A 26,647-nucleotide genomic window follows, 5' to 3' on the forward strand; every position below is an offset into this window, starting at 1 on the left:
AACGGAGCGGTTCAGGTGCCGCGAGCTGCACCGCTGAAACGAACGGCGAAGTGCGGCACCGCCTGAACTGGTTCACGCGGTGCAGGTGAAACGAATAGACCCGTACTGTACTTTCAATCATAACCCCACACTATCCCCCCCCCACTATTCGGGCCGTTAGGGTATGTAAATAAATAAAATAAAATTGTTTTTGCTTTCTCTTGTTGGCGAGGGTCGGATGAAACAGAAAAGACACGCACACTCTCCAAAACAACCACCAAGTTTCCTGTCCGAATGCATGCTGTCTGCTCTTATCACCACACAATATCAACTCCTCCATAAAAGTGCACCAGATACAAGAGAAACCTCAGGCACACGATTTACATAGGTCTAAAGGTCTAAAATGAGACGGTAAAGTTGTGCTTCACTGTTCCTCACTATGGTGATGACAGCTTACATTACAACACATTTCATTATACAGCATCCTCTTAAAGGGACACTGAAGTGAATTTGTCAAGCTCCCGTTTTTGCTTGCACTGCGTAGACTGGCTCAAATTAGCACACTTTTCATCGTTTATCCGGTTGACAAATCGCAAATTATTTTACAAAGCGCGAAAGAAGAAAAACTACCATGCGCGGTTTGCGGCGGCCGCACCAACTAAGGCTGTGACGTTGGGAGGAGGGGCGCCGTGATTGGACGATGCCCAAGGTTAGCAATCAAACAAGTTTCGGTTTCGGTTTCGGTTCTGTAAAACATAACCAATGGCGTTGTTGGATGGGCATTCTCAATATCTCAGTAATCATCGTACCGCACTTCTGCCATGTTGTTGGCTGTAAAATGCACAAGATAAGCCTCCCAGGACGGCCTGTAGTCGTAGCATTCACTAGCCGAGACCTACGCAGTGCATGAACGCCCTCCACGTACCCGCAGACACCCAAATGTCATGCGCTTTTCCCCCATATTTGGAGCTTGCCTCCCTCATGCCTGTATCGTAAAAAGCGTGTTCGCACCAGGCCAAGGGTCTGTTCATTCTGGCCTGTGCCCACTGCCTGCAAGCAGTCGGTGCTTATGGCAACAGCATGCCAACGAGAACTCGCTAGCGCGCCAGTGCCAGCCTGCGCGCGTTTTGTGGACTAGTTCATGTAGCCATGAACGTTGCGGCCCAAAAAAGGTGAACTCAATATAGAAAACATCGACGAAAAACAAAAAAGTTAAATTACAAAAAAAAAAAAAAAAAAAAAAAAAAGCACGTACCCGCGGGGATTTGAACTCGTGACTTGCAAAACACTTACGGTGCCCTACCTAGCGCCTCAGACAACTGAGCCACGGAGCGGGATGCAAAGGTCTGCCTAATATTGGCTATATATTGTACAACCGGTTTACACTTTTATTTAGTTTTGGTATTTCAAGCAGCTTAGGTGACTATTTGTTGTACTGCGCTCGTGCAGTAAGCGTCGCCCGAGTTTCCACAGTAGCTCACGTCTAGCAATTGCATTTCGTAGACGGAAAAGCGTTCGCAGATGCGTAGTCGTGCTGCTGACCGCTGTGCTTGTTCGCCCAGCGCAAAAAAGTGCTTCCCGCGCCCTAGTTTTACGCTGTACGATAAAAATATCAGTTGATTTTATTTCCTTAGTACCTATATTGACTTCGCTGACTCTTCTCCCGCCTTCAAGAGGCCTTATATTTTCCTACTGGCGTACCAGTCAGCGAAGCGTCGCATGTGCGCTTGTGCAGCGCTTGCGTGAAGCGACCTTGACTTGGAGCTAGATACAGTGTACAAACAAACCAAGTAAAGACAGGCACATTCTTCCATTCACAAACGTGTCCTGGCTTCGTTTCAACTAAGCGAACGAATTGCGACCAAGCAATTTTTTTTAACCTCCTTGATTGCGACGACCCGCCGGCGGCCGGCGGACGAAACGCTGGCCCGACTGACTCTGTCTGAAGGCCGGGGAGCCGTGCAGTACCGCAACCAATTGCCAGCTCATCCCCTCCTGACGTCACACGAAACCGCCACAGAAAATGGGCGAGCGTAAAGAGAGGAGGACAGCATTTTCGAATTAGTTTTTCTACTAAATAAAATCGCGTAAACGCGCCTAGAGTGGTCGAAACATGGCCTGGGGACTCCGGACTACAATTTGCGCTAGTAATCCCGCAATGTTTACATATCACTTCAGTGTCCCTTTAACAAAGCCGAAAGGCAGGCTAACGGCCAGCGGGCCGCACTTTCAGCCTTTTATTCACATATCAGTCAGACGAGAAAACATCCACGACTTTATCTTGAAGCCTCTGACCTCTCTAATCAGACGTGATTCCCAGCTTTTGTCACGCCTCAATTAGTTACACGCAACCGGTGAAATGCTATCGACACAACTGATCCATATTTATTTCAGTTAAAAGGAGCGCACCAAACATTGCAGCCAAGTGTTTTATCCAAACAGACCAAGGGTGCACCTTTGCAACATGTGAATTAGATTATTGCTGGCAGGTTTTATCAAATGCCACATCGTGGTGAAGGCCACAGCATATCTTTTTTCCCACATCCACGGAGTTTGTCACACATGGTCGCAAGCCTATACTCAAACTCAGCCTTTATATTTTTGGGTCTCCGACACAAATACAATTGCGCATGAAAAGCAAGTCTGTGCTGACTAAACGTGTTGTGCTCAGGATGTAATAATGCCAGAGCCAGCGTCAAACTACTGTCAAAACCAGCGACCTTACTTGCAAGGCCACGGGGATCAAACGGCAGGCTGTTAAATTACGTTTTTTCATGTAAAGTATTATTATTTCATGACAGCATGTACAATTATGCTTTAGGCACATGGCAAACATGAAAAAAGTTTCACCTCATAGCAAAAAAAAAAAAAAACGAGAGAAACAGCCACATAACAGCCAGTGAAAACAAAAATCCCCAGGTGATCACCTTATTACCCAGCTTTACAACCAGAGTGCGGGCATGTGTCCATGTGGGTATTGGCAATTGCAAGTTTGTTCAATCCCTCCTGCAGTCGTGTGTTATGTAATGTGAGCATAGGTGTAATGCGGGCATTTACAGTGTTCTAATTTTAATCTTGTTTGGAATGCCAAAGCAACAATGATCCACTGACTATCTTGGGACTGTTCGTGTGCAAAAAGCTTGGCAATCACAAGCACCTTTATATTCCGTCTTTATCGAAAAAGAGGGCTTCCATGTTCAAGAACCAAGCCTCCAACATCACCACCAGCAGCACAATGTCTTCTGTAGTTGTTTCTAACCACCAAATGGCTGTTTCACTTTGTACTACTGATGTTTTAAAATAACGATGCTTTCAGAACTTGTTTCACATACTTATTTCTCTCTCCAAGCAAAATGACGTTCTCGCGCTGGAATGAAACCACCTGTGTAAGGTCCCAGAAAAGCTTCCTTTTCCCTCTCCCAAATTTCATCCTACCAGGTTACTTTCGTGACTAATACTCAAATGTTCGGAGCTACCTGCAAAGCATTTCTGTCCAGCTAGTATTCAGGTCTGACAGCTTGTTTTATGTGCAGTGTTGTGTTTAAGAGGAGACTCTGTCAAGTTATAAAAACACAAGAGGCCATCAGGTGTACTTCTGTCAGAAACACCCACCAACGAACTGTGCAAAAACTTTACCTGCAAGCATTTTCAGAATACTAGTACCTAAAGCAAAAGTGCACTGAAGGCAAAATATCATTTTTATAAAAAAACAGGAAGCATCTGGGACAGTTTGGTCTGCACTGGGCATGTGGAAACACAGCCTAGCAGACAAAATGACTGACAGACAGTTTATTCTTCAAAGTTTGCAATAGTATATTTTTTTTATATATTAGTACTGCTGCGTTGCAATTGATGATGTGCCATTGTACACTCATCAGGGATTCATGAACATTGCACTCTGACGTTCTATTGCGTTCATTTCTTTCACAGTTATGAAGCTGGTAGCCCGTACCCCTCACTACTTGCCCCACCACCGATACCACCTGTACCTAACCCTCATGTGCATAGCGCCTCCATTACAAAGGACCCCGAGATATAAAAATAAAACAAACAAATAAATTGCACACACGGTCACTTTAACCATCTTTTTCCTGTGAAATCTTCTGTTCAAGTTACTGTTTTGCTATGTCTTTTGCATTTCCAAAGTTTCTGAGTTCGTGAAAGAGCAGTACTTTGCATAGAATTGTCAAGTGTGTTTATTTGACAAACCTGCCAAAGCATGGAAATAAAGCACACAGCTTTGAAAAGTGCATACAGCACAAACAACGAAGGTCTCCCCAAAATATGGCGGCAACACTAAGCATTATACCCGTGCTACATGAGCGTTTGAAAGGATATTTGAGTCAAATGGCCTTCGAAATGTGAAATGCCATTCAAACTGAAAGGAGTTCTGCCAATCTACACCGCATGTTTGAGTTTCCGCATTCACCTGCCATGTTTTGGTGTTGCCGCTGCTGTCCAGTTTGGTTTCAACTTGGGAAAAAAATAAAAATAAATAAATAAAGTCAAGCCAAAAAACACCTCTGTGAGCGATAATATTGATTAAAACTACATACACGAGCACAATATGCACAGCATAACCAGTTTTTTTTTTCTTTTTCACCGCTGGAGTTGACAGTACTAAGTTACTTTGTAATCAGACTGACTGATAGTAAACAAAAACAAAAGAAAAATGGTGAAGTGTGCGCTCTTTGAAAACCAAGTTTTACTCATACATTATTATTTTTGTAAATACAACATGCAGAAACTACGTGCGAGAATACAAACGTTCGCGTTACAAAGTACAAAGGCAAAGGTCAGTTGTCGTGCACCAAATGCTTTTGAAAAACGTCGTGTAGCAGCTCAAACATGCCGTTTGAGTCAAATGACATTCGATTCAAAGGCCTTTGAAACGCTCGTGTAGCACCCTGACCTACGAGTTTCCCACAGCCCATAAGTCCCTCAATTCCGTGCTGTAGCCAGTCACAAACACTGCGCCCTACTTGTCAGCATAATTTGCAAGTTCCTCAGGGCAGTGATCTCTAACGTTTCAGTTACCTTTCTTTCTGTTTTTACTGTGTGAAGGAAGAGCACAAGACAGTTCTGCCGTAATTCGATTACGGCAGAACCCGAAGGACAAGCAGCAAACCGACTACGTTGTAACGCCAGGTCCACTGAAGCGGGACACTCCAGTTGGGCGCCGCAAAGAAGACGCGAACTGTTACAACGGGCCCCACCACGGATGTGGGCGAGGCGGGCGCATAATCAGGGGAGGCACGCACCACATCCGCGAGCACGCAGCAGCCGCGGAGAAAGCCAGACGGAAAACTGAATCCAGGTGTGGGTTGCCGGCGAAAACAGGTCACCCTTATCGGGTCCGCGGTGAGCGTAATTAAATGGTGAAAAGCAGCCCGTCACTCTCATGACTCCCCCGCCAGATGATAACAGGTGTGTGTGTGTGTGTTCGGCGTCGTGACACGCATCGGGCCGATAAAAAGACGCCGCGGAGAGGACGCGCGTCTTATCGGGCACAAGAAACGGTGCGGCGATCAAAGACGATCTGCCTTCAAAGGGGACCGGAAGCGAGCACGCACGCACGCACGCACCCAGCGCGGATCTAGCGCAACGCGTGGGAAAGGAGCGCTCTCGAGAACGACTCACTTGAGGGTTTTCTCCTTGGTCGTCGTTCGGAATATCTCCTCCTGGTCGAGCTTGATGGCACAGTACACGTCGCGCTGCTCCACCGAGCCATGATTTCTCGGCGGCAGATTTTTCGCCTCGCCTGGGAAGCGGGGCAGAAAGAGAAAACAATCGCACACGCACTAGGCCTCTTCGACGACGCTACAGCGTAGCTCACACCATCTTCGCTCGTTTGTTTGTTTTTAGTTTGCTACGCTTTCGGGTACTCGCAGCACCCGTGGGTTGTTCAGAGAAGTCCCTTTTGGGCGCGGCAAACACCACCGAGTCGTCAATACAAGGACAGGACGGGGGTGTGACGATCGGGAAGCTTGCGAAACCCCATTCACAAATCCTCGCTACAACTCTCATGAATGAATGAAGGGAAAAATTCTTTCCGGGATCATTCATAAGCACTCAAGGTCGTGCCTGCCGCCGGCCACGACCACTGACAGGCGGTGAAACAAACAAAAATCGCGACAGACAGGCAGGTACACCACTATGTCCTGGCACGCGAAACTGATCGGACCACTCCGAAGTACTGAGAACTGACGCTACGATGAAGCCAGCGACAACCTGTTGGATAAGCCTACTCGCAACTCCCGTTTCGGCACCCGCAAAAAAACAATGTTGTACAATAGATGTTTTGCTACAGGATATTTAATACGTCGCCTACAACATTCAGAAGTCGAAATAACTACAATAAAACGAATGACTTACCAATCACAACACGTAATCGCTCTATTAAGCGCACATCATTATCAGCCGCCATCTTCCATGTTTCACTTCACAAAATCTCGTCACTACGCGAGAAATCACGAGAACTGAGAAGCTCATTCATGAGAGCGCACCGGCGGCACGACGATACAAACAAAAGATTACAAAAGATAAACAGCCCACGTTAAAAGGCAATAATAGAAATGAACACATTATTGCGCGTTTTAATACCGCTAGATTTATTTATTGTAAAAAAATCAAGGTTTTTTTTTTAAACTCGCTTAGATCCACTTACTATCTCTATGCTGAAACCCGCTACTTTCACTTTCATAACCACTTTCTTTTCGTAACTTTCAAACTTCAGCAGGTTGATGATGGTATGACACACGCGCACAATACGCCCGGTAAGCCTGCTATGACATATTTTGGACCAGTATAATTTGTGAATGCTCGACATTCGTTTTCCTGAGCCGCGACGTGTGATCACAGCACAGCGCAGAAAAGGCACGAAATATGCCACTTAAACTGAATTAAGCCGTCTTTTCTTTCGCTCAGCGGCAGAGTAAAGTTGAAGTGATATTCCTATACTACAGGCACAAGGTAGAAACGACGGCAATTTCTCAATAACCTCGAAATAAAGTTTATTCTCTCTCTCTCTCTCAGTCGTCGATTTTTGAGCGTCTGCTGCCTTCGTTGCCACAGGCGACACCTTGCCAGCCTTGTCTTAAATTTGTGTTCATATTGTAACCAATAGAACGTGTTTGCGAGCATATAAAAGTGTCACACGTGAATGAAGTTCTACGCTTTGCCTTATTATAAGGTGAATTTAAAGCAAAAATCTGGGTTAACGGTTTCACGGTGTAGCCGGTGTAGCTGCACAGTGTCAAGTCAAGGCGAGCCAAAGTTGCAAAGTTTGCTTTGTTTTGTTGCAGTTTGGTTTTCGTAAATACGGGAACATTACGGGAATGAAGACGGCAACTGATCCTTGCCAAAAACAGGCTTGTGCAATTCAGAAATGCCTACAAGGTAAGTTTACGTGTGCGAAGCTTTAGTAAATCTCTAAACAGCGCGGACGCAAAAGAAAATACAAAGCAAAAACAAAGTGCTCCCCATCGTGGCTATGCGCTCCCTTGGCGCAAGTTGCAATCGATCGATTCCGCAGACTCGATTGTCTGCCTCCATTGCACGCATCTAGCTGCTTGCTCGCGAAGAATGGGCAGCCATCAGATACAAACCTTTGCATGCGAATAGTTCGGGCGACATGCGTGCGTTGGTCCGAAATCGGCATGCTGTGCCTACATAAGGGCCCGGATCCGCACCCTCACTGCGATAGGATTACGTCGGTGGCGCACCAGCGCGCCCGAATCGAAGCCCGCGGCTTCACTCAGCTGAACTGTGACCGTGTTTTCTCTTTTCTCCCTTAAAGCGAACAACTATAAAGAAGAAGCCTGCACGTCGTTCATCGAGGAGATGCTCAAGTGTTGCGAGAAGTGGAAGACGATGTCCGTTTGCTGCTCCGGTTTCCTGAAGGAAGAGGAATCGAAGCGCTCCGCAGGCCCCGCCAAGACGACTGGTTAACGGCTTGGGGAACTGCGCCGCATCTCCCGGTAGTTTTCGTTTGCTTTTCGCAGTTGCGGTAGCGATTGAGCGACACCATGGTGCAGCAGTCGAGCCGATTCAGCGTGGGAAAGGTGAAGCTCTACCATCACCTGCTGCTCGCCGGTCTGATGCGCGCCGGACTGATCATCATGGGCGAGTGGCAAGACCAGAACCTGCACGTCAAGTACACCGACGTGGACTACCACGTCTTCACGGACGGCGCGGCTTACGTGGCCAAGGGCGACTCTCCGTTCAGGAGGGACACGTACCGCTACAGCCCGCTGCTGGCGATTCTGCTGGTGCCAAACGTGCTACTGCACCCCGCCTTCGGCAAGGTCCTCTTCTCGGCCGTGGACGTTCTCGTCGGCTACTACGCCTACCACATAGTGCGGACGGCCAAGTTCAGTGAGCGCAAGGCCGTGCTGTGCGCCTGCCTCTGGCTGTACAACCCGATCGCCTTCGCCGTGTCCACGCGCGGCAGCTCGGACTCCATCCTGGCGCTCATCGTGCTCTTCTCGCTGTTCGCCCTGCTCAAGGGCCGGGACACCGCGGCGGGCCTGGCCTACGGCTTCTCGGTGCACCTCAAGATGTACACGCTGGTCTATGCACTGCCCATATACCTGGCCCTCCAGACCAGGCTGCCCTTCTCGGCCAAGGGCGGGCCCGAGAGCTGGCGCTCCTATCTGGCGCGCCTGCTGCTTCCCAACCGGCGGAAAGCGGTCTTCCTCGGCTCGTGCGCGGCGGCGTTCTTCGTGCCGACCCTGCTGTGCTACTTCGTGTACGGGCGCGAGTACATCCGCGAGGCGTTCCTCTACCACGTCACGAGGAAGGACGTGCGCCACAACTTCTCGCCGCTCTTCTACCCGCTCTACCTGGCCGCCGAAGACGGCGGCACCCTGGTGGCACTGCTTCCGCAGGCGCTGCTCATGGCGCTGCTGTCGTTCAAGTACGGCCAGCTGGGTGACCTGCCCTTCGCGCTGTTCTGCGTGACCTTTGTGCTGGTGAGCTTCAACAAGGTGTGCACGTCGCAGTACTTCCTCTGGTACCTGTGCCTGCTGCCGCTGGTGCTGCCCAAGCTGGGCCTGAGCCTGCGCAGGGGCACGCTGCTGCTGCTCATGTGGCTGGCTGGCCAGGGCCTGTGGCTGCTGCAGGCCTACTACCTGGAGTTTGGCGGCAAGCCCCTCTTCCTGCACGTCTGGCTGGCCGGGCTCATCTTCCTGGCCGCAAACACCTTCATCCTCTGCTTCATGATGGCCCACTACCAGGGACACACCCCCAGGAGCAAGAAGGCCAAGAACAAGTGAACTCCCACCTCTCTCTCCCACGTCAGCCCGGATGGACCCTAGCCCGACATGAGAGCTCGACACCTCTTGGCGTTCAGCACCGGCCTGGTGACGGTGCTCTAAGCAATGTTGAGTCGTGTGCACGTAGTGGCTCGGATGCGAAAAGAACCTGAGAGCGCCTTTGTGTGTCGACGCTCGTGGGTGTTTTTCTTTTTTTCCTGGCACAAGCAGCGAATGTCACAGTGCAGGCTTTTCTAGCCCCGACTTTGGTCTAAGCAAACTTGGGAGGCAGTTCAGTTGACGCTCTGTGTGCTCTCTAACAGGTGGACTTGCAGTGTGGCCACTCCTAGATTATGCAATGTTCAGGCTGTGCAACGTGTAGAAAAGACTGGACAAGTTGCTGATGAAAAACTGTGGGATAGGAGGATACACGGCCGGCGAACACAACGGTGACCTGTTTGTGCATTTTAACGCGGAAGTTACAGTATATGTCGAGTGCATTGGGCCTCCGTGCAGTAAATTTAGGTTAGCTTTAAGCAGTGTGCCAGACAAGGTGTTTGCTGGTTCAAGCCAAGAACAATGCTGCTGTCATGAGAGTCCAACTGTAGATTTCTACCGGACATGTGTCATGTACTATAACCACAAATGTCGACATGTGTACGGATACGTAGCGCTTGCATTTTAATGCATGCTGAACAGCGTACCCTGGATTCAGCGACAGGAGATTGACTGCAAAGCAGTGGAAGTGTATTACATGCTTGTTTTAAGCTAAAACTCGCACAAATGTGTTGTTTTGTTGTTTCTTTTGTTGGGTTCAATGCTGTTGTGGCATACAAGAAACCAGCCACAGGAGCTATAAAATGTTTGACACAATATGTGCATCTTAACCTGGATAATTTACCTTGGGTCATCATTGCCACAAACAGGCCAGTTTGGGTTGAGCTGTTTTCCTGAGCCAAAAATTGTTTACATCTGGGTTATCGACGTAATGGGAACATTTCTGATAGTACAAGAAATCTGAAATGAGAGATTGGAAACTGCTTATCGTGTGTTATTCCCACTGTGACACTGACTGGGTATGTCTTCATACTGCTTGAAGTGCTAATAGGAACACCGCTTCATGAACAGTTAACGTTGATCTCAACTACTTCCAGGCATGAAAAAAAACATTTTTATGATCTCGGTAAGGTTACACAGTCAGCTTATTTGCCGAACAGTAGATTGCTCCGCCATATTACTCGTTTGTATTTGAGTATTTATTTAAGGTTCCAAGGCTTTAAATGTCGCCAAGTTGAACTTATTACTGGACGTAGTTGGTTTTTGTTTTTCGCTGATTTTTGTGAACAACAAAATGCTCAAGCTACTTAAAAACACCTACCTGGACCTTTGCTTAGAAAAAAGGGTCGAAATTGCCCATTTCTAGAATGGCCACTTTGTTATACGACTTGAGTCAACAATGAGTTGTGCACTCGGACAGCTGGGACCGTGTTTGATGCGGGACGTTCGTTTGTAGGCAATGACACATTATGCAAATGCTGCTGCTACTTAGTTTTATCACAGTGGTCTTCAGTGACCTAATTGCAACAGATTGGATGATCAGGACGGATATAGGACAATACCTGTTGCTAGCCTGACTATTGATCTCAAGTGGTAGCGTGCCCATGCACTGCTAAAAGCTGCGAGTGTGAACGCGTGCCACCCATACAGAACAGCCCTGGGCTTGAATTTTGACAAGATCTCGTAATATGGGCGTAGTAGTTAAAAGCAACTGAATGTTCAGTGAGTGCACTTTCAGGGAAAGCTTCTCTACTTTTTTGGTTAAAGCTATACCGGGATTGTTATCCAATGTTTTGTTCAGCAGTAGATGATTTTCGTGTTGTGTTCGTTTATCAGGTTCAACACCCTGTAAAAGTTGGCAGGGCATTTTTTGTGTGTGTAAATATTCTAGTCAGTGTTGAAAATCTTAAGTTTGTAGTCATGGTTGTGTCCCTGCCTTGTGACAGAATTGTGAACAGCAATCAGTAGTCACTTGCTTTAACAAGCAAGCAACTCCCGTGTCTTTCCTACCGTCCTGAATTACACCTCAAGCAATGGTCGCAACTGGACATATTTTTTTTCTCCCTTTTAATCAACAGGCTATTTTTGCATACTTTGCCCCGGCGTACTCTTTTCGTGTGTGTTCAAGTGTTTCGGAGATGCAAATGTCTGGCTTTCGCCATCATGTGCAGATGCCTCAATAGAGGATATTTAATTCTATTTATAACCTTCCCCCCACACCTATACACGGACTCCTGGAATGTGGGAAATAAATTGGCTGAACAAACGCTATGCGGCGTGTTCGATTCAGTATTCTGCTGCAACAAACTTTCCATGCAAGGCCGAATCAAAACACGGTCTGAAGTGCAGTATAGTACGAGCATGTTGAGAGTCTTCGCACAGCCTGGCAAAGAAACAATACTAAAGCTTTGAACAATGGAAGGCTATTCATGAATTGCTTTTTACAACCCAAAACCTTGCAAATTTGTTGCTTGGCCAAACTAACTTGAAGGTATATGATGCATTGTAGACTATGTACAGGTCCGCACAGAAGTAAATGGAGCACGGGAACCAAGGAGCGGCGTTACATTGCCACTAGCAGCCAGCAGCGGCGACCGAGTCCACCGCTGTTGAGCAGGAAGAAGCGTTGAGCTCACAAACACGTTCCTCGTTGTGTGCTACGAAGTGCAACAATGTTGAAGTTCTGTTCACTAGCAGCATAGTATTGCCTGCCCATCCAATTTCCCCTCGCACAATGATACACTATAAGCCGCCAACAAAATTACGCCAGGGCAATACAGAAAAGCACATTAGGAAAATGAATCACTGGAAAGATTGTTGTTAAGAGGAAAGAATCCCACTTCTAACATTTTTATTTGGGGTTCACTCCCAAATGCTTGCTGTCAATCAATCAAGGTCTGCTCTGACGAAAGGAAAATACAAAATTCCCAATCCAGGGACATTTTATTTGTGCTAAAGAGAGCCGCGTGGGACAGAAACTCGTTCGCAAAGGCTGTGCGTTTTATAGTTCCAAGAAAACCGATATTACTGTTACTAACGAGCACCTCGTATTAGTTGACAAAAGATCATAGATTTTAATTCATGCCTATGGCTTGGTTATGTCTGTGGTAAGGGAAACTCCCGATTTGCTGATGCTTCGACACGTGCCGTTAAAAAAGACAGATGGGGGGCAGTACTAGGCCCCCCATGAACAGGACTTCGTGGCACCTTATAGCCCGCAACAAGGACCGTGTTCGCGCCGTACACAGTTTATTCCAGCTCAACAGCAATGTATTTGGTCGACGCTGATGACTGCGAGCGGCAATGCAACTAGTGCCACTCTATACAGCCTCGCGCTGCCCTTTGAAAATTGTTGTACCCAGTCTGACACACCACACACGTGGCACAGCAATGCATTACGGCCACCACTTCCTTGCTCTGTTTAATACTGCACGGACCTGTACAATAAACCAGTGTTGCCCTATGCAATCAGCAAATGCATAGGCTCAGGCTCAGAAGTGCAAGGTGAGATAAGGAAACCGAAGCATTTGGTGTCAGCATAGTGTGCGACCACAGTTTGTGCCCCTAGCGAGCCTTCTTTGGGGAATCACTACAGGCGTCCCTAGAAGTCCTGGCCCCAGCTGTTACAATCAAAAAGACGTTTCGTCCCTGTTGAAGCTCGAGGCGAAATAAGAAGCAGAGCTTTTGGCAAGGATACTGGAATGTTTTATTTGACACCTGGCAGCCTTTGGGGCGTGCGCTGCATGTTAACAAACAAAAGAGTACAAGCAGCAAAAGGAGGAGGAACATTTTGGTAAGTGAGGGTCAAAAGACTATGACTGAGATAAATTAAGGTGTACACGGGGAAAGGGAGATGAAACTGGGTGGCCGTTATCACAGGCTCTTTGGCATACTGAGGGGAGCAGCCGGTTCCTGGAGGCCGTACAAGGCTCAGTTCTTGCTCAACAGCCGCTCGATTTGGTCCTTCAGCTGCTGCTGCTTCTGAACAAGCAGGCCCAGCACCCGGCCCACTGTCTCGCCTTCCTTTTGAAGGGCTTGCCTGTGTCAGGTGGGGAAAAAAAAAAGAGTACTGAGCGAGAGGTACGGCATGTGAGTGGGGACAAGCCCGAACTTTTCCTTCGAGCCACGACATTGTTTTAGAAACCCACTTGTGAACCAGCAATGCAAAGTGCACACAGCATGTATGTGCGCAACTTCGCCACAACGTCTACGTTCTGGTTTTTATATCATTGGTAGCCCATAGTTAGCCAAGGCCATCTGCATACCAATTCGGAATATTGACAGCATATGGCACAAAAACAGACCAAGCACAGAATAACGCACAAAGTGCACTTTGCACTGGTGCAGAGAAAACATTGACAATGGCAATGCAAGTTTTGTTTTTAATGCAAAGGCATTAAATAGGACACTGAGCTAAGAAGAAGGCATCTGTAGCAGTGAAGCGGCTCCTAAACCTCCCGTTGGCTTAGAAGCCATGCACAGGGGTGCACTGGTCAACGCTTACCATCGGGTTTTAGCAGCTCCTACCTTGCATTGGCTGCAGCGCGTTGCACAGCGCGTGCATCATGAAAAATCTCAAAGAATAGGAATTTGCTGCGAACCTGACCTGAAATGTGGCATTCAATGGGACGATCAGCGGCGTGGGTACTTCGTAGTGGAAAGTTCTGTGGGGGATGAACCAATGGAAAATGCGGGTCCTTTTTGCAATGAAAAAATTTTACGGACCACCGGCGTTCTCCAGAAATCTGTTGCAGCCAGCACCACCCAAGTGCTTTTAACCGAGCTCAACAGTAATTTAATGCGTTTTATAAAACTTTATGCTACCAAAAGAATAACTAAGACTGTTGAAAGTAATTAATAAGGACGAATTTAACAATCAAATCTTGTGAAGCCAACTGGTAAGCAGCGGGTGTCACTGAAACTACTGAAACGTTTACTCACTTACTGAAAACCTTTTAACACGAGTATTTGTATAAGGTTAAATTGTATATATAGTTTTAAACATTCTTTTGACAATTTTTACGACACGTCGCCGCTGCCGATGGGTTGCTCTCAGTGTGGCTAATTGAACTTCCATGCCCAGAATCAACAGCTCAAAGCTAATGAGAATCTCAAAGCTATTAATAAGAAGCTTGAGAAGATCACCTTCTTACAAAAACAAGTGTCTGAATGCATCCAAAATTTCCCAGCTTGAGATAAACCTTGCCGCGATGACGAAGAAAGTGGACGACTTGGGAAACCATAGCCGTCGATCGAATTTGATTATCTACGGTGTGCAGGAACAACCAGAAGAAACCACAGAATTACTGCAGGAAATAGTTACAAAGGAAATATTTAACGATATTCTAGATCAGGGGTTCTCAAGCATGTTGGTCCCAGGGAACAAACCCCCCCCCCCACCCGTTAAGTGCCAAGGAACCCCCTCCTTCCCTCCCGCCATTTTTCATTCCGTTCATGCTACATTAACGTGCAATAAATTCAAAAGCAAGCAAGGGTATCGTTTTTTTTCCGGTCGACTTTACGCGAATGCGTACGCTAGCGGCACCTATCTCCAAACAGGAGAAATGCGCATGGGGGTGATATAAGGCCGAGATTCAAGTGCAATAGTTTAACCACGTGGCCAGTTTTCGGAGTCTGGCTGGCTACAAGCTCCTGGCGAGATTTATTGCTCAGCTCGCGCGTTTCTGTTATGCGCCGAGATGTGCTTACTGACACTCGGGCGTGAGTAATGGAGGTTCCTTAGATCGATCGCACCTCAAGTTCACCATACAAGACTTTGCGACTGTGGAACCAGGGAAAATTTATCAGTGGCTCGCGGAACCCTGAGGAGGGGCCTGCGGAACCCCAAGGTTCCTTGGAACCCACTTTGAGGAACCATGTTCTAGATGTACGAACGTCAGGATTCGAAAGAATTCACTGTTTGGGCCGCCCTAAACCAGGAGAGGGAGCAAAGAGCCAGCCGATAATACCAAAGCTAGTGGATTGCCGGGATAAGGCCGTGATTTTCAAGGAATGTACTAAACTAAAAGGCTCTAACTTTTCCATTAGTGAAGACTTCTTGCGCTCCGTGCGTGACACACGTAAGAAACTGTGGGCTAAAACTAAAGAAAATCGTGATCGCAATAAAAAAGTGTCCCTGATCCAAGACAAAGTTCGCATAAATAACCGTCTATTCGCTTTGAATGACAAGACAGGCGACCTTATTTCACTGGGAAAAAAAAAAACGAAAGCCAACCCACAGTCATCGAACTGCGAAGCAGCCAGCAACAATGCCCGTAATGCTCCTCAATCTTAACGCTCGCAGCTTGGTCAAAAGTGCACCAGCTGGAAGCACTGCTTTTGTCATTCAAACCTGATGTAACAATTACCGAAACCTGGCTCTATCCGAGCATATATGATCAAGAAGTCGTACCACCTAACTACAGGATTGTGCGCAAAGACAGCTGTAGGGGAGGGGGCGTGGCAATTATTTTTAAAGCAAGGCATCAATTACTCTGTTATGGGCAACGTGCCAAATGTAGAGGCCGTATGGTGCAAGGTGTGCTCTCTTTGTTGGTGCCATCCACACACCCCCTAACGCTGATACTGGTTATCTGGCTCCATTATTCGACTACATGCACATGCATATGCTAGGTAGCAAAATAATCATGTCAGGGGACTTCAACTTTCCTGGAATAAACTGGAACTCTGTCACTGCGTTGGATGCCTCAGAAAACATGTTATTTGACATAATGTTTTCGTTTAATCTCGGGCCAGTTGTTGAAGAACCGACGGAGCGTCCAGTTCAATTCTGGACCTTGTTTTTGTTAGCGACCATTTCCTATCCAACAAAATAGACGTGGAAATTTTCGATGGCATATCTGATCATATGGCTGTTCTTTGTACATTGCCGACTGCATTTGTTGTTCACCCACAAGCCCATGAACGCCACGTGCTTGCATTCCAAAAAGCAGATGACAATGCTATAATGACTTATCTGGTGCACGAATTTCCTGATTACTACGAACTCCGGGAGGATGAACGGTCCAGCATTGATGACGTGTGGCTATAATTTAAGAATCACGTTGTTCACTCCATCAAAAACTTTGTCCCCACCATAGTAAAAAACACACAAAAAAAGAGACCATGGATTACTCGAGAAATAATACATATCAAACACAGAACCAAGCGACTAAGAAAAACCAAGAAGTCTAGTTTCAGTTCCGATTACCGGGCACAATGACATTCCATGATGTTGTCTTTAAAACGCAAAATTTGTGACACTAAGAAACACTTTTCTAGCATCACGTTGCATAGTTTTATCAAGACTGCTCCCGAAACATTTTACCAGTACATGCGCAGTACGCAAAATCGTAATTCGCAGCCGTCTGACTTAGACGCAAAGCAAAAAGCAAACAAGTTTAGCGATTACTTTCGAAGTGTTTTCACCCTCGATAATGGTCAAACTAAGCCCTCTTCAATAGCGCGTGATCATTACTTGTTGGGGACGCTATCGATTGTTGAATCTGGTGTTCTATCCTTATTACTGAATTTGCATGAGAAGAAAAGTACTGGTCCAGACGAAATTCCTAACAGTTTTGTAAAAAGGTACACAGAGCCGATTAGTAAATATCTTCACCTTCTCTATGCAAAATCATTCCGGGAAGGTTCCATCCCTAAGGAACGGAAAATAGTTAGAATAATCGCAATACACAAATCAGGGGATGCCTCATGCCCATCAAATTACAGGCCTATCTCCCTTACTTCATCAGGTTTGAAAATCCTTGAGCATATCATACTAAAATTCCTCACTGAAGCTGTTGAAACAAATAGCCTATCCGAACCAGCATGGTTTTAGACGGGGACTATCGACTACCACCCAGCTCATTGAAACTACATGATCTTGCAAGAGCCGTAAATGAACAATCACAAACTGATGTTATTTTTCCTAGACTTGTCCAAGGCGTTTTATTGCGTGCCACATGTAAAAATCATCTCCAAACTAACCAGTGTTTTCGGTGACGGTCCCCTTATTCGCTGGATCCATAATTACCTATCTGACCGGTACCAATATGTCCAGTATGGCGACTATGCGTTTGAAATGGTAAAAGTTAGTTCTGACGTGCCTCAGGGCAGTGTTCTGGCTCCGTTATTGTTTTTAATATTTATTAATGATATAACAGATAATGTTGATGTAAAGATCCAGTTATTCGCAGATGAGTGCATTCTTTATCAGGAAATTAGAAACAAATGATCAGCTGAACCTCAACAACGCCGTTAATAAAGTAGCTCGATGGTGCAGAGACTGGCAAATGCAAACAAACATTGAAAAAAAACCGTTTCTATGACCGTGACGCACAAGAGAGTAAAATTAAATTTTTCCTATCAAATTAACAATTTGGTTCTTAAATCAGTTGATGAATATAAATACTTAGGAGTAATAATTTCGTCTAATCTTAGCTGGAATGCACATGTGAAGCATGTTACATCTAAAGCCTACAACAAGCTTTTCTTTTTGACGCGTACTTTGAAAGAAGCCACATACGAAACAAAGCTTTTCGCGTATACTAGTACTTTCATATGCCCAGTTCTGGAGTACGCTAGTGCTGCCTGGTTCCCGGCTTCGAAGGCTAAAATTGTTTTACTGGAAAGCGTTCAACGTAAGGCTGTGCGCTTTATCTTTAACTGGTACAGGTGTAGTGACTCTCCAACTGAAATATTACAGCGTGCGGGCCTTCGTGAACTGGAAAAGCGTGCCAAAGTGAACCGCTTGAAGCTTTTGTATTTACTCTTTCACAATTCGTTAAAGATAAACTCAGATACCTACATTCATACCAACAAAACCCGTCCTATGCGATACAAACATTCACACACGCTTGAAGAATATGATTGCAACAACGACACGTTCTACTTTTCTTTCTTTCCCCGCGCCACCAGAGAGTGGAATTTATTTGATCACTCCATCACTCAAACAACAGTAGACAAATTCAGTTATCTTGCTGAAATTGCTGTCCTTTCTCGATAACAGGTTTTCCATGTTGCGCTATTTATGTGCGTCGATGTGTGTGATTTCGATACCTTTTGAGCAAGCGCTATCTTTTATTCGCCGTTTACCTTTCTTGCCTCTATTGTATAATTTCTGTGCTACTGCAAGCTCTGTACTTCGTGTTAACCTTTGTTATACTTCTTCGTTAACTATTGTGAAAAAAAAAAAACTCTTTGACATGTGTTCTTTGACTATGCCTGCTCCCGTAAAAATCCCAGAAGGGATTGACAGTATCTATCAATAAATAAATAATGGAGCTTGCTGCTGCCGTTGAACGTTTGACGATTCTGCCCGAGTCAGGGGCGTTTCTTCTGTCAAAACATTCGTTTCCGGTTTCCATAAACGCCAACAACAGCTTAAAAAATAAAAGCAAAGAAAAGACTCGCCTGGCGATGATCGAACTGCTGACCTCCACAACATAAAGCCAGCATTCTACCTCTCGTCCATCCCAATAGATGGCGCCTTTGTGCAAAATAACTAGCTAGGCCATCAATACATACAGCTGGCTGCTTCTAGTGATTAAAAAAAGAAAAACCAAAAGAAATACGAAAGCCTGCAATTCACAATTTTTTTAGCTCGGGACAAGTTTTCAAAAATATGTCACACAGGTATCTGATCAGTGGGTAACAGAGTTTTTCCGTTAGTTTCGAAGTCGGTGAAGAGGCTCAAGAAAAAATACTAGAAACACCTATTCGTGCTAAAGTGCTAGTGGTGAACCGCCAAACATTTTCGGAAGTGCCGACTCACAACAGAGGGCACGTCAATGCCATCTGTCGTGACCCACTTTTTGATGATGTTCAGGTTCAGGAAATCTCGTGGCGCAGTAGTTGAAGCCAGGGGTAATAAATTGCAACACGGGTCTGACAGAAAAGGATAGAGGTGCAGTGGCACTGCCAGTGGGGACGCGGTATGTGGACATCCTATAGCGATGGTCGCAGAGCACCTAGGTCCTTGCCGTCCTGACGACAGGCTTCAGGAACCCTCGGACTCGCCTCCAACATCCGACCCCACCAGGCAGTCCTTCTTCAGAGCCGACTTCTTCCTCCTCGTCTTCTTGCCTTGCTTCAGTCACTGCTTCACTATCCGCAATGATGGTGATTATGTGCCTCGTTGGTTGGAATGTAGCGACTCCATTGGGCCTTTTCTTTTTCGTTTCCTTTTGATATCGAGCACCTCACCACAGTCATTGCCGTGCCCGATGACATGCTGCACAAGCAAGACCTGTTTTTCCTCCTCAGAACGCCGTGCTTTGTAGATATGCTACGACACACCAGGGATGTTATCAATTTTTCTCCCCCCCCCAAATGTGTTTTAAGGTCCTTTCAGCTTGCCTCGCACCATTCATGACCAGGGAACATAAGCTGAAACTTGACTCAGCGTCTGTTACTCACCAGCTTGCCTGCCTCGCTTCGGGCCCCACGTCATTGGCCTCTGCTGAAGCGACAGCCTCCCGCTGGGCCTGGTGAAGTTCAGCCCTCTTGCCCTCAATAAGAGCATCCAGGTATCTTGCTGCAAAAACCACAAGGAACATGCGTGGACGCACAAGCCACCTCACCCGCACCATCAACACAGGCTGCGAGCTATGGGCCAACTGCAGGACAGTGCAAGTGGGTGGAACATTTGAAAAGCGATGCGGACCATACGCAGTCTTACTTTCTTTTTGTGCGGGTGAGAGTGCTGGAAAGGCTAATTATAGGTGCTTAGTTTTCAGGGGTATATTATTTCTAATAACTTCCCTTCCTCACAAAAAGTGTTTGTCCCTTCACAAATAGCCAGTGTAAAAAGTCAGCGACGGATTTAAAACGTACACGTCATAGACAACAGAAGAGCACAGATTAGTAGTATTGAAAAATGAGTCGTAAACAAAAAAGAACACAGAAGATATGTTTATCGGACCTTCTGCAAGCAGTTTGCAAGGGTGCACTTTGGAGGTTACGAGCAATGAATAGGTTTAGCTTTGACGAACAGCTTTTACAAAGTTCATATCACAATTTTTTTTTACTAAATATAACTGCCTCTACACTTACACACACTTTTTTTCACTTCAGGCAAACAAATTTTCTGAGAACACAAATTTTAAGAAAATTAACCACCTCCTCCCACCAATGATCACGTTGAACCCGCTTATCACTATCACCAGCCTATTCATGCAACTGCCGAAGTATGCGTAACTTTGGCAATAAAGGCACACTTATCGGAGACCCAGGAGCCCCACTGTGCCGTCAAGTTTGTTACAGGCGGGCTGTGCCGCATACGTGCGAGCAACAGTGTCACCGTTTATCAATAGTATTGTTAACAAAACGCATTGTTTACAAAATGCAATAGTATTATTAACAATGCATTGTTAATGTAATGGAAGCCTTGTTTTCTTTGGCTTCATGATGCTGACAAGCAAAAGACAACAATTTGGCACACCAGCCAGTGTCTTACGGAAACATATGTCGAAGTACACACAGCTGAAAAACACAAAAAGACGCAGATATATTTCTATAATATTACTAGCAATTAAAGGATACTGCCAAACGTCCATACACCTCCAAGCTTTACCCATCTCAGTGGTGCCAGCTGCTTTCAGAAATCAAATGCAGTTGAACATGCCGAATCCTAGACACATAAGTGCACTGATTTTAAGTTACTGACTCAGCATGCAACAGATTGAAGTGGAAACTTTGTCACTGCTCTTGTGCGCAACAAATGCAACTTCACAGAATTGGATGTCACGCAAAAGAATAATAACACTAATGATACAAACAAAAGCGCACTAAGAATTTTTTGCCTCTCCTTACTTTGTATTAGCTTGATGCAGTAACAGTTACACGTATCACAAACAAACCTACGTGGTGATCAACTGTTTTACTGTGGTCACACAGAAGCTACTATTTCTGGTTGATGTAGCACAACAGTAAAGAATCTGACAAAGACAATGATGTCAGCATACGAAAATACCCGCAATTAAAAGGCAGCCCAAACACACAATTCTCCCTCTGGTCACGACAAGAGTTATTAGCATTCACTACATAACCAAGCAGCACAATTTCTGGTCGAAGCTGACCCAACTAGAACAGCACTATAAACGTGCAGGTTTAGTCTTCACCCACACAAACAGAAAAACAGTACGGAAACAAACAGCCCTGCCACAGACCGGTAGCTCACGGCTCACTGCTGCGGCATTCCACTTTTCAGTGCACCTTTTCGGAAGTGAAAAAGCAAAGACAACTACAACAATTTGTTTACTTACAATGCTCTTCCATCTTTGGCTGTTTCATCCTCAGGACTGCAGCCAAGCGTTCCAGGGTCGCTGGACTCTAAGGCCAACAAGACAAAAGGCACGTTATGTATACGTGTGCGAGAGATGGCTTGAGCCAAAGCAAGTACACCTAGATAACTATGCTCAAACCTTTACACAGGTCAAACACAAAGCCTAGCATTAGTCCAAAACACTACTCGCTGGACTGAAGGTAAAGAGTGCATTACACACAACACTAGATGTACAACTAAACATAATATAAGACCTCATCAAGTAAGTATATATTCAGCAACCTGCTGGGTTTAAGTCAGAGTTGCAATGATTTGGGAACTACTACATTTCCCCAGTGACTTGAAATCGATTGGAAGTGAACTGGTAGCAATAAAGAAAAGGATGCACAGGCAGCGCTACCGGTCTTTCTAATATTGGCTGAAGACAAAATGGGGTGGTCATGTAGCTCTATTGGGCAGTGGTTGGCATTTAGCTTCGATTAAATAGGAGGGCTTCAAAGCTTATTTGCCTTTATCAAACCATGCAAGTCATCACTGTTCCTGTACTCACAAGCTTACAAATACGTGAACTAACAAAGAAATTGATCAGTTAACATTATGCAGATCAACGTAATAACTTTGACCTATAACGTAATAATAACATTATTATTATATTATTAATATTATAATAATAATGATAAATAATATAATAACATAATAATAATCCAACACAACTTGCTCTGTTGCCCTGCCACATTTCAGGTTTACACTCAGTAGCACCAGTTCTACGTACCATGTCCCCTGCACCTAAGCATTAGCTTAGAGACAGCTAGTTTCAAATGTATTCTCACTAGGGAGATCAGCTGTGATGGCAAAGACCTTACAGATGGTACTTCAGGCAAAAAAAAAAAAAAGATAGTAACAAGACCTTATCATTGATATTTAAAAGTTTTCAATTAAAAAATGCTATTTTGTAAATAAGGCCACATTTACAGTTGATATGTAATGTTTATTGAAACCATTTATGCACTTTAGTTTACGTAAAGACTGGTACTGAATTAATTCTATAAAATGTGCGTATGAATCTCAAAAACAAACATTTGGAGGCTTAACATGCCGACGTCATAACTGGACAAGAGGCACGCCATGGTGGAGGGCACAGGATTGATTTTTTGACCATCTGGGGATCTTCCACATGCACTGATACCTCGGCACACAGGCGTTTTCCCTTTTCGCCTTTATCTAAAAAGCAGGCACCACAGCTAGGATCGCACCTGTGTGCTCGGACTCAGCAGCCCAATGCCTTAGCCACAGCGGCGAATAAAAGAAATCCTGGCACTGAGAGCCATGGAAAGCCCAGTGCTCCAAGTTTCTAGACAAAATGTGTGTGAACCCAGCACAACAAGAGTGCTCAAGTGTGGCACAGCTGCTTATTTGCTCTGAACAAGTTGCAATAGTTACACTGCACATTCCAACTTCTCAAGTCCTAGCTTATCTTGCAACCTTTGGTATGGGCTTATGCATACAAGAAACACTAACCCTATCCCAGATACTTACCTCATTGACCACCACTCAGTACCCTCACTAAGAATAAGCAAACTCCACATCCGCCCAAATTTTTGATGGTTAAGATACTCCCTCGACCGAAATTTGTGTGCAGGGTGAACCGCAACGTCCTGGGTGACAGTGCATGCCTGCTGCATCTCATGAAGTGATCGCCGCCTTAGCAAACGCATAAAGGTTTGCGATATACTCTAGCGTTAGAGAGTTCTACCATAGCAGCTAGCGCGACCCAAGTGGGCAGGTGCGCATTCGTTCTGCGGAGTCGAGCGACCCGCCTCGCTGAGCCTGCGCATTCGTTTCGGCAAGGGGTGGCCCCTCCTGGCCGGTCCTACGCGCGCATGCACAGTCTGGTCCCGCTACCTGCCGACACTAGCGTAGCGTATGCTAGCCGCTACGCTTAAACTCTCTGTTGCTTCGTAGCTTATCGCCGCGAGGGACCATGTGTTGCACCTTTCGCCATACTTTCACCCTCCACTCTCCTGCTCACTATCTTCGGCGGCCTCTTCGTCCTATTGGTCAGCTCTTAGCACATCGCCACCGGAGAGAATGTCTCATGCCGTCTCAGCATACTGTTCTCCCCCTCACACTTTCCTCTTTTGTTTTCCAGCTCATTCGTCTTCGGTGTCCCCTTCGTTCGCTCGGTTACAATGGGGGACGGCAGCACCGTGAAACCACAGGAGCGAGCGCTGAAGTGCTGTGCACTAGAATGGTAGCGGCGCTAACACTTTCACCGAACACAACACCCTTAACCAGTCCACATTGCCCATCATTGGTTCAGCCAACAGGGAAACAATACAATTTGCATCACCCAAGCACTACACACCAGCTGTCTCGTGTAGGGGACACCGTAACGGGCCAATAAGTCTGTGGAGTGAGACAAGCTCAATGCCCCAAGCTTAAATGACCATGCTCCCTTCTCCACCCACAAACCCCCCTAATTGGGGATCCACTATACCTAGAAGAAACTTCACGAAGCCCAGAAACCTGCCCAGCAACGGCACCATTAAAGGGGCCATGAAGACAAAACACAACTTTGTTGAATTTAGAAGAACTGTACTCCGCTTCATTCCAGCCACAAAAGACATTTTCGAACAACAAGAAACACGGAAAGTATTCAAAATCTTTCACATTTCACGCTACAGTGACATGTTGTGGGCAGGAGCGATGTCATAGGGGACAGCAGTAAAAAGACTATAGAAAGACGAAAGAGTAAAAAGACATCAGCATTCAAGTGATGCGATAAAATGTACTGGAGGCCCCACTACAAGCATACAGTTATGTTTCTTGGCAATGGTTCAGGTCTGTAGCCACCAATTGCACAAACAAGGTTTTGTGACGTCATAGAAAAGTTGCCGGAAAGTGGCTAAGGAGTCACCACTCTTCACGCGTTGTCGTTATTATCTCCATTAGCTCTCCGAGGCTAAAATTGTTATCAGGACAAAAAGGCAGTCTTTCTGACAACAAAGCTTGTATTTTGTCTTCATGGCCCCTTTAGCTTGCTCATACAAGGCGCTGCACTCTCCAATGCTATGCCACTTGTCGACGAGACAAATTTCTGGTTGGCATACCTCCTCACAACTGGCACCCAGTCACGGCGGCGCCTATCCCCCTCCCACAATACAACAACGTTCACCGAGCCACACATGCAGCTGAGTTGCATCAACTACGTGCCGTAAGTCTACCACTGAGTGCATGGGCACCGCCCAGTAACCCGCCAACCGATGACATTGCAGTGATTGGCCATCGCCACAGCAGCTGAAGAAGCAGCCATTGCGCTAGCATCCAGTGCAGCCCAAGGCTACCTCGCTGGCTCGTAAGAGGCCTGCCCCTGATATCTTCAGGGCTGCCTCATCCCCACAGCCTCTGCATCCTTCAAGCTCACCCCAACGATACCGACATTCACCTCATCTGTGCACCGGCCGTGCTGACCTCCCCGAAACAATGAATCCCAGGCTGCTGCCCACGAGAGTACATGCCATGCCATCTACAACCAGCAGCCTCCTTACCATAAATTTCTAGTGCAGCCTCGCAGCCACCATCGGGCATCGTTTGTCACACCTTTGCAAGTTTTTGGCTGTGGTTAGGCTTGATTAAGGGCATCCCTCACACGGTGGGGCCCCTGACCACCAAACTCGCTCATTTTAATACAATGTTTATCCCCTAACACTCGGTTGTGCCTTAGTGCTATGTAAGAATTGGCAACTCTGTATCAAGATTTTATGCCCACTGCAAGAAACCTAGGCATCAAACGGGTTTTATTGCAATGAAAACAAAATGCAAGAACTTCATCGTTCACAGGGGGCCAGGCTTTTAAAGAATGCCAAAGAAGCTTCAACAAAGCTGACCATCATAGCCTTGCAATGGTGTGATCAGCTAGGTTTTCTTCTCAACTTTCAGCCTGGGTGTGTTTCCTGACAGCTCCCCCAAACAATCGAGTAAAATGAAATTGAAAGCCCCACTAATGTTATATGTGCTGACCGATTTGCTCACCCATTCATCCATCAGCAAGTCGTGCAAATTGCAGATGTTACGGTATTGGCTCTTCCTGCAAAAAATGCAATGTTGGTTAGTATACCAGGCTTAAGTAAGGGGTAGTTATAAGACTAAATTATATAAGGAAAACCTTACATGCTTTCGAGTTTATCCGATTTTTCCTGGACAAGTCTAGCCTTCAGATCCATTATTCTGCTCGAAACCTCCTCGTTCGTTTTGGTGAATCTGCAACGGTAATGGGCACGTTAACACTGAGCTCTGTAATAAATTACACTGCGTTTAACTCACTGTTCACAATGGATTTGCAGTTCGTTCGTCCTGGTTTTCAAGAGAGCCAGCTGATCTATATTAGAAAGAAATCAAATGCTCTGTTACTGTGGAACTGAACGGGTGTTTACCCTGAAAAAAACTAAATCACAAATAACGATACACTTACCCACTGCGCTGTCATGTCGTGCCATCTCATCATGCATCTCATTCTCGGCTGCTAAACGGAAAACGAGACCGATTACAACAAATTCAGAAACTCTGGCCGCCAGCAAAAATACAATAATGGACGCCCACCCTTCAAAACTTCATCTGACAGTGCCCCCGAACGACGCGTTGCTGGCGTGCGTACATCTTGGGCCAGGGTGGCAGTTTCTACGAACATGCCAACATAACGCACAATTAACAATGCAAAGTGTAACAAAGAAAGCTCACAAGGCGTGTCGTTATTTGTACCTCGAGAAACTCACCTCTTTCGGTCTCTTCAAGTGCGCTCACAATACGAGAAGACGTGGCAGTTCTCGTTACTCGACCTTCGTCAGCACTCATTGTAATTTTCATTAAATAAAAGCCAATAACATTCTCCAAAACTAGCACCACCGGACACCCCTCAACCTTTGAACACTATCTGTCGTCTGCTGCCCCTTCCTTCATTTTATGCACTCCCAGCAGGCAACTCGGCAGCTCAAAGCGTCAGTTGCGTGTAGCGTCAGCGCATGCGTCAGCGTGACGATGCTGATGACGATTGTGGCTTTGCTTTTTCGCGCGTTGC

General features: G+C 46.1%; 4 protein-coding genes across 7 annotated transcripts in view; 2 read left to right on the forward strand and 2 right to left on the reverse strand.

The window, feature by feature from the left end:
- The window catches only part of Rasgap1 (Ras GTPase activating protein 1), a 38,299-nt gene extending 31,809 nt beyond the window's left edge, over positions 1-6,490 (reverse strand). Inside the window, exons 1-2 of the mRNA XM_077698752.1 lie at positions 6,355-6,490; positions 5,620-5,740 (exon numbers count right to left, since the gene is read on the reverse strand). Coding sequence (XP_077554878.1) covers positions 5,620-5,740; positions 6,355-6,406 — 173 coding nt within the window. The 5' untranslated portion in view covers positions 6,407-6,490. The remainder of the gene's footprint in view (positions 1-5,619; positions 5,741-6,354) is intronic.
- A 224-nt stretch (positions 6,491-6,714) lies between these two features.
- Positions 6,715-7,929, forward strand: LOC144169542 (cx9C motif-containing protein 4). 2 transcript variants are annotated; one of them, XM_077698760.1, is made up of 3 exons: positions 6,715-6,755; positions 7,284-7,377; positions 7,778-7,929. In XM_077698760.1, exons 2-3 carry the CDS (start codon positions 7,317-7,319, stop codon positions 7,927-7,929), a joined length of 213 nt encoding a protein of 70 aa, XP_077554886.1. In that variant the 5' UTR covers positions 6,715-6,755; positions 7,284-7,316. The 2 variants fall into 2 exon arrangements, with proteins under 2 accessions (XP_077554886.1, XP_077554885.1); XM_077698759.1 differs by lacking the exon at positions 6,715-6,755 and having other exon boundaries at positions 7,148-7,377.
- A 77-nt stretch (positions 7,930-8,006) lies between these two features.
- Pig-m (Phosphatidylinositol glycan anchor biosynthesis class M) lies at positions 8,007-11,561 on the forward strand. Its single transcript, XM_077698755.1, has one exon. It carries the CDS (start codon positions 8,007-8,009, stop codon positions 9,252-9,254), a length of 1,248 nt encoding a protein of 415 aa, XP_077554881.1. The 3' UTR covers positions 9,255-11,561.
- Positions 11,562-12,972: 1,411 nt separating this feature from the next.
- Positions 12,973-26,582, reverse strand: LOC144169540 (uncharacterized). 3 transcript variants are annotated; one of them, XM_077698757.1, is made up of 9 exons: positions 26,346-26,580; positions 26,173-26,250; positions 26,045-26,092; positions 25,897-25,951; positions 25,744-25,833; positions 25,606-25,660; positions 21,554-21,620; positions 19,707-19,824; positions 12,973-13,329 (listed from the first exon to the last, which is right to left on the reverse strand). In XM_077698757.1, exons 1-9 carry the CDS (start codon positions 26,434-26,436, stop codon positions 13,221-13,223), a joined length of 711 nt encoding a protein of 236 aa, XP_077554883.1. In that variant the 5' UTR covers positions 26,437-26,580; the 3' UTR covers positions 12,973-13,220. The 3 variants fall into 3 exon arrangements, with proteins under 3 accessions (XP_077554883.1, XP_077554882.1, XP_077554884.1); XM_077698756.1 differs by having other exon boundaries at positions 26,045-26,095; XM_077698758.1 differs by lacking the exon at positions 12,973-13,329 and adding an exon at positions 13,933-13,954 and having other exon boundaries at positions 26,045-26,095; positions 26,346-26,582.
- Between the last annotated feature and the right edge of the window lie 65 nt (positions 26,583-26,647).

The sequence above is a fragment of the Haemaphysalis longicornis genome, unplaced genomic scaffold, assembly GCF_048455015.1.
Source record: "Haemaphysalis longicornis isolate Haplotype H1 unplaced genomic scaffold, Haemaphysalis longicornis Haplotype H1 scaffold_2, whole genome shotgun sequence".
Lineage (NCBI taxonomy): Eukaryota > Metazoa > Arthropoda > Arachnida > Ixodida > Ixodidae > Haemaphysalis > Haemaphysalis longicornis.

Coding starts and splice junctions, on each gene's coding strand:
- LOC144169542 (XM_077698760.1), top strand. CDS start 7,317: ATGAAGACGGCAACTGATCCTTGCCAAAAACAGGCTTGTGCAATTCAG. Junction 7,378..7,777: donor AATTCAGAAATGCCTACAAG/GTAAGTTTACGT, acceptor TCTCCCTTAAAG/CGAACAACTATAAAGAAGAA.
- Pig-m (XM_077698755.1), top strand. CDS start 8,007: ATGGTGCAGCAGTCGAGCCGATTCAGCGTGGGAAAGGTGAAGCTCTAC.
- LOC144169540 (XM_077698756.1), bottom strand. CDS start 26,436: ATGAAAATTACAATGAGTGCTGACGAAGGTCGAGTAACGAGAACTGCC. Junction 26,096..26,172: donor GTCAGATGAAGTTTTGAAGG/GTGGGCGTCCAT, acceptor TTTTCCGTTTAG/CAGCCGAGAATGAGATGCAT. Junction 13,330..19,706: donor GAAGCGAGGCAGGCAAGCTG/GTGAGTAACAGA, acceptor CACCTGACACAG/GCAAGCCCTTCAAAAGGAAG.